Raw genomic sequence first — 6,909 nt, 5'->3', positions numbered from 1 at the left:
AGATTGGAGTCTGTGGCCACCCTCTGCCCTGTACCGAATGCAGGCGGAAGGGAGAGGGTAAAAGACTTAGATAAGAGTCTGCATAAAACTGGAAGACAGACTGAGGTACACAGGGATGCCAGCCTGGGCACACAAGTTCATACCTACTCAGCCAGTAATAACAGTAGGCCTGGGGTGGGCAGGAATCTTGCGGCAACTTCCAGAAAGACCTCCAGTCAACTCTTTTCACCCTATAACTCCCAAAGTTTCCAGATGGAGGGGAACTTGAGGACCCTGCTTGGATCTCCATCCTGGTTCCCACTACCTTAGCTACCCCAGGCCTGCCAGGAAGGTCTAGTTTGGAAAGAGGAGGGGACTTGGGAAGCAGCCTGGCTGGTGCATATTTCTTACTAGTCATTAGCTATGAGACACTTTCCAGAAGTGTGACAGTGTGACCTTGTACTTCGATTCATTCCCGGGCCTCAGTTTCCTTTGGGGTGCACTGACTCGGTGGGGCGTGGCTTTCCATAGTTGGGGTGGAGAGAGCCTGGAGGAGAGATGGGGAGGTGCAGGGGTAGGGGCGTGGGAGGCGGACCCCGCTGGTCACCAGCAGAGAGGGTGCCAAGCGCGCGCACGGCAGGCGCTCTGAGCTGGTGCTGTGCTTTTACCTTAACCCGAGTGGCGTCTGCAGGGAGCGCAGCGCCTGGCACCTCTTGGCCCGGGACACCAGCAGCGGAGCTGGCCCGGGGTCCCCCAGAGACCCAGGCGGAAGACAGCGGGGACCCCGCCCGGCCCCTCCCGCGGGTGGGGCGGCCCCACGCCGGCTCCTCCCCCGCAGCCCGGCGGGGAGCAGTCGCGGTGCACGGTTCCGCAGGTGGCAGCGATGGCCCAGTGCTGAGCGCCCGCCATGGCCGGCGCCCCCAGTCCGCTGCACCTGGCGCTTCTGCTGCTCGGGGCAGTAGGCAGAGCCGGCCCCCGCCCCCAGGTGAGACCCGGGGACCCCTGAGACAAGCGGGAGGGGGACGCTGCAGAGTGGGGGGAGGGAGGCTTGGACTTGAGCGAAACTCCGAGACCCCAGAAAGCTTAAGCCTCTGGGGAGGAGGGATTAGGGAGTTGGGGGACCTTGGTGGGGCTTAGACAGTGAATACCCCCACCCTGGCGAGGCGCCCACTTCTCAGTCCCCTCTGCCAGGGCACCAGCTGCCCCGCGGCTACCCTGCGCTGACTTCTGCGACGAATCTGTCTTTCTGTACCACTTTTCCCAACTCCTTTTCCTAAACCCATGCCAGCTGCCTTGGCGTGACCCATCTTTCTTCCCAGTTGCATACCCCACTGTGCCCAGGACCCCTGCGGTGCTTCCCCTCCCCTCAGGTCTTCCCTTCCCTTGTCAAAACCCCCCAAAAGCTCTGGAGAGCTGAGAGGGCCTGGATGTGGAAACCTAGCTGCTTCCCCCTCATCATCAGGCCCCCAGCCCCAGGGACCCTGCAGCTGATGGCTTGTTATCCTTCCTAGTGACCTCCCAGGTGGCACTAGAGTGCCCCACCAGCCCCTGCAGCAAGCATATAGTAGGTTGTGCTCTTGAGAATCAGCCAGGCCCCCTCACACACTCTGCTGAAACCCATTCTGGTTCCCTCTTGGTTGGCAAATCACTAGACGGCATAATGAAACACAGTAATATCCTACCCTCCTTGGTACCACCGGGGAACAGGCAGCAGTTGGACCCCTGCAGCCCCATCTCTGGCTTGGCTGCCTGTCCTGCTTCAGGCTGCTGCCCAGGGGATGGAAGTCAATTGCTTTGGGAGACAGTGGTATTTCCAGGACACCCTTGAACAGAGGAGGCACAGCTGGGTGGCCTGTCTTGCATTAGGGAGAACCCTCCCTGTCATCTCCTGTGTTCATCCCCATAACCAAAGGACTGAGACCTTTAGGGGGTAAGTGACCCTGCATAGGTCTTAAATTTGGTCCCAAACAGGACCACTGACCGAGAATCCAGTTGTGGACAGATGAGCCTCTCAACTAAGGTGCCAGCACCTTTCCAGCCCCCAAATCCTTTTATAGACACTTCCTCTTTCTCTCCCTGTTCCCCTGGTGCCAGCTACTGTCCTGGTCCCAGAAGATACCTTCCCAGGTCCCTGGCACCTTCATTGATCCTCCCCAGCAGGCCACAGCTTTCCTGGTGATATTGAGATCTTTCCAGGGCCACAGCTGCAGATCTGCTACTGAGTTCCCTCTTATGGACTGGGAGGGTGGGGATGTGAGTCTCCTGGTCCAAGCAAGGCTGTCTGTCGCAGGCCAAGTTTGAAGATCAGGTTGGGATTAAGGGAAGAGAGCCAAGGCTTGGGGGAGGGTTACCCCTGACCCAATCCCCTTTCCTTTGAACCTGCTTTTTCCTCCCTTCCCTTCTGACTCCTTAGCCCTGGCTGGTAACAGGACCCAGGTGCTAGAAAAGGAAGACATTGAGCAGGGATAGTGGAGTTTTTGAGAGGAGAATGTTCTTGTTATGGGGGTACTGGAATCCTTGGTCATCACAGAGAGGTGTGCGACAAGCAGCTTTGACCTCAGTAACTGTGACAAGACCCACAAATGCACATAAGACTCTCAAACTAAATTTTGTGTTTTGTTTTCTCTCTGCAATGTCAGCAAGATTAGAATTTCTCTCTCTTGTGTCACTCACTGTGGGGTTCCCTAGGTAAGGTAGCCCAGCAGCTTAGAAGCAGGGAAGCAAAGGGTGAGGGGCTGGGGTCATACATTCCTTCTGGAGGGCATGAAGGGACAGCTGAAGTCTGATGAGGCTGGAAGTTGTGTCTCTGTAGGTCAAAGGATGGCCAAACAGATTTCTGCAAAAGGTGCCCTAAGCACCTTTATTACGTTCTCTGGGGTAGAGCACCCCCCCTCACACACACATACTGTTCCTTTCCATTTACAGACCTTCTATGAGGGAGCTAGGTTACTGAGAAGACATCCAAAGTTCCAACCAGATGGAACTGGGTTCTAATGCTAGTTCTGCTCTTGACTGGAGTTCTTAGGTAGGATCGTTGACCAACCCCAAACCTGTTTTCTCACCTGTAAAACAGGGATCACAGACTCTGTCATGGAAGGATACCTAGGAGACTGAGGCATTGGCACCCTGAGATGGTAGCTTTAGGTCTTGAGAGAACTAAACTGTTTCTTCTACAACCTGGCGTGTCCCCAGGCTGCAGAGTAAAGTCAGGAAAGGAACTGGTGGAAGCCCCTGGCTTCTGCACACTAGCAAAGGGTGCTCGAGGCTGAAGCTGTCACTTGGTGAAGTGAGGGTGGACTTTGTCCTTAGCTGGGCTCCCTCTCAGACATGGACCCAGCCTGAGGCTGACCAAGAGCAGCCAAGAAACCACATCCTGCCCTCGAATGCCTGGCACTGAGGAAAAACAGGCCTTTTGTTCGCTGCAGCCTGTTCCTAGGTGAATTCCTGTGTATGTCTACATGCACATGTGTATTATAAGGAGATAGATATGATGTAGAGATAGACAGATAGATGGGTTCAGGCTTATGAACCCCCATTTCTCTGTGTTTGTTTGGAACCCTGTGTGTCACCAGCTGAAATGGGACCCACAATGTATGCAACAACATCTCAACATATACTGTGTGTCTAAGACTGTGTATATATTGGGAGTTTGCCCATGCTACTGTGCCTTTAAGAGGGCCTGGGACTATGTGTGACACCCTGGTGAGTGAACTGGGGTCTGTTGGTATGTGGACATGTAGGGGAGAGGGACCATGCTTGTGATAGTATTTATGTTTGTAACTGTGTGGGGTGAAATGTATCAGTCAAGGGTGTATGTTTGTATGTGTGTAGGGGGCCTAACTGTGTGCCTGGAAGTCTGTGTGTGATGGTGTGGGGACAAGAAACTCAATGTCAGGGTCTTAGTGCTGGGGATGTCCTTGAGGTGACGTGCATGTGACCGTGTCTCTGTAAGAGGGTCCCTGAGTCTGAGAGGTGTGTACAACTTGTCTTGCTCTGCCCCTTTAATCGTAAAATTTAAGGAAAAAAAGGGGTCACAAAAAATGGGGCTCAGCAATGCAGAGTGTGATTCGGGCCCTGAGAGACAGCAAGGAGGAAGGTTTGGGCTTCCCGGGAGAACATGACAGGGCATCTGGATCTAGCTGGGGGCTCTCTAGTTCCTTCCGAGGGACCCTTCCTCCATAATTTGTCCTTGCACAGTGGTCTAGAAAGGCTCAGTTCTTTCCTCCTTCCCCTAAACCCAAATGATTTCCAGAAAAGGAAAAAGCCTAGTCCGCATGCTCATACCGAGCCAGCGCAAGATGCCTTGTTCCACTGCGGCAGGCTGTGGAACTGACAGAGAGCAACTTCCCCGGACTGTGAACCCCCTCTTGCTTCTTCTCCAAACTCCCAAGTCCAAGGAATGTCCCCTCCTTGTCTCCTCTACCTAGGTGTTTTCTCTACTTGTGTCCATCCTCCTCAGAGAGGTTTTGAGCACCTTAGTTCTAAGAAGTTCTAACCTGTCCTCTGGCCCCTGAATCTCAAACCTGTTCTCTGGACTGATACTGAGTCCTGGGACGTCTATGTTAATTCTTTCAGGGAGTTTATTGAACCTAGAAGTAAGGAAAAGTTCAGGCCCCCGAATCCAGGAAGCCAGGCTACCACTGAAAGCCTCTTCTGTGCCCGCGGATGCTCAGTCCTCCCAGCAGTCCTGCAGGGGTGGGCTGTTATTACTCTCATTTTTCACACAAGCCAGCTGAAGTTAAAACTTGTGTCAGATCATAGTTCTAATTTATGGGAGAGCCCCAGGATCTAAAACCAGATCTGAATCCAAAGATAGGGCCACTCACTCTCCACTTGGCCACCTGGGCTCCAGAGCTGGTGGTACCCAACTTTACCCAGCCTTGTCCCAGATCAGAGCCTCACATCTCACCCACATTCCCTTTCCCAGGAAAATCCCCTTGAACACAGATATGGCTGCCTCTACACCTTCTTGTGCATGTATGTGTGCTCATGAATGTGCAGGCACATGTGTTTGAATATGCATGTGCGTGTATGCACATGTGTGTGTAAGCCAGGGGTCAAATCTGGGTGTTATTCCTCAATAGCCAGGTACCTCAGGGTTTGTTTGTTTGTTTTTGAGACAGGGTCTCTCACTTGGACCTGGGGCTTGCCAAAGAAGCTAGGCTGACTGGCCGGTGAGCCCCAAGAATCTTCCTTTCTCTGCCACCCTTAGCTCTGGGCTTATAAGAGTGTGCCACCACACCCAGCTTTCTACATGGGTTCTGGGGATTGAATTCAGATCAGCAATTGCTTTATGGACTGAGCCACCTTCCCAGCCCATTCACGTCTACCCCTTTGTCCTCTCTATGTCCTTCTATGGAAATGCCCTTTCTCTTTGCTAGTCTAGCCTTCATTTTCCCTACGTGTACCTCTTGGTCCTAAGTATTCTGGGGACCCTCAGATCATTACTGAGACCTGCCCCAACTACTCCCTAGTTCTTACACACCCCCTGACATCTTATGTCATTTGTCCTGCAAAGCATTTGACCCCAGCCTCAAGCAGCCTGAGGACTCCCAGGCCAGACTGTCCATCATCTCTGAATTTCCCGTGGCTTCTCTACCCATAGCTTCCCATAAGATCATATTTGGGAGAGGCCAGAGATCCAGGTACTTGTGTATATATGTGTAGACCAGGATGGAATGAGGGATGAAAAGTATTTGGAGATTCTGAATGGGTGTCAAGATAGAACAGAACAGTTCCATTGTCAGGAGGCCCCATCAGCCAGGGAAGCTGCAGCCGTGTCTCAAGGAATCCCAGTCTGAGGCAGCTAGAACACTTTGTCCTTAGAAAGCTCCAATTTGAGGGGGGACACAGTCTCATCCTTCTTTTAAAATTTTTATTTGTTCTGTGTATGAGTGTTTTGACTGCATGCATGTAAAGTACACCCATGTCATGCAAAGCCTGCAGAGGCCAGAAGAAGGTGTTGGATCTCCTGGAACTAGAGACAGTTCTTAGCTGCCATGTGGGTACTGGGAATCAAATCTGGCTCCTCTGAAAGAGCAGCTCTTAACCACGGAGGCATCTCTCCAGTCCCACACAGCTTCGTTCTTAGGGAGCCCCAGTCTAGGGAAGACACACAGCCTATCCTCAGGGAGCACCAGTCTGAGGGAGACCAGTCAATCCTCAGAGAACCCCAGTCTGAGGTTAGTTGTATCCTCATCCTGCTCCTAATTGTCAAAGTCTCTTTGAAGCTCCCTTGGTGCCTGGCCTTCATAGTGCTGCTCCAGCCTCTGATCCCTCTTTTCCCTCCGGAGACTGAGTTCCTTGGGCCTCCTCCTCACTCTCTGGCTAGACACATCTGCTGCCCCAGTTCCCAACAGTGACCTTGCTTTCTGCCAGTTTTTCTGCTAAAAGCAGAACTCCAAGAAATTCCTCCCAGTGCCTTTGCTGTTGGTATATTTGATTTTCTTTTCTTTATTTCCCAAACAAATATAGTTGACCTTTGCCCTTCTGAAGATCTTGTCCTTCAGGGTAGCTTCATCAGCACACTGATTGCAAAGATGTTGTTGACCCTTGCTTCTGGAACTTTCTACGTGGCAAGGGACAAGCAGAGATCAACATGTGTAGTTTTGTGGTGATGTCATGGGAACTAGGACTCAGCTTAAGCCCGGGCAAGCTCACCCAGAAATCAGATCCATTGTGTGTGAGTGGCACTGGAACTCAGGGGCCCAGTTATCCATTTCCATGGTGGCATCCATGATGTGTATCTTGTGATTTCAGAAAGTGAACTTTGGGGCCAGAGAGATGGTTCAGTGGATCAAGGCCCTTACCACCAAGTCTGATAATCTGAGTTCAATTCCCCATAGTAGAAGGAGAGAACCAATTCCCACAGGTTCTCTCTCTCTCTCTCTCTCTCTCTCTCTCTCTCTCTCTCTCTCTCTCTCTCACACA

General features: G+C 52.3%; 1 protein-coding gene across 1 annotated transcript in view; it reads left to right on the top strand.

The window, feature by feature from the left end:
- Positions 1-829: 829 nt before the first annotated feature.
- Positions 830-6,909, top strand: part of Glp1r (glucagon like peptide 1 receptor) — a 32,583-nt gene continuing 26,503 nt past the window's right edge. Inside the window, exon 1 of the mRNA XM_008840042.3 lies at positions 830-964. Coding sequence (XP_008838264.1) covers positions 887-964 — 78 coding nt within the window. The 5' untranslated portion in view covers positions 830-886. The remainder of the gene's footprint in view (positions 965-6,909) is intronic.

This window comes from Nannospalax galili, unplaced genomic scaffold (genome assembly GCF_000622305.1).
Source record: "Nannospalax galili isolate Female #2095 unplaced genomic scaffold, S.galili_v1.0 scaffold538, whole genome shotgun sequence".
In the NCBI taxonomy this organism is placed as follows: domain Eukaryota; kingdom Metazoa; phylum Chordata; class Mammalia; order Rodentia; family Spalacidae; genus Nannospalax; species Nannospalax galili.
Note: the sequence above shows the minus strand (reverse complement) of the source record. Positions and strands in the feature narration are given on the sequence as shown.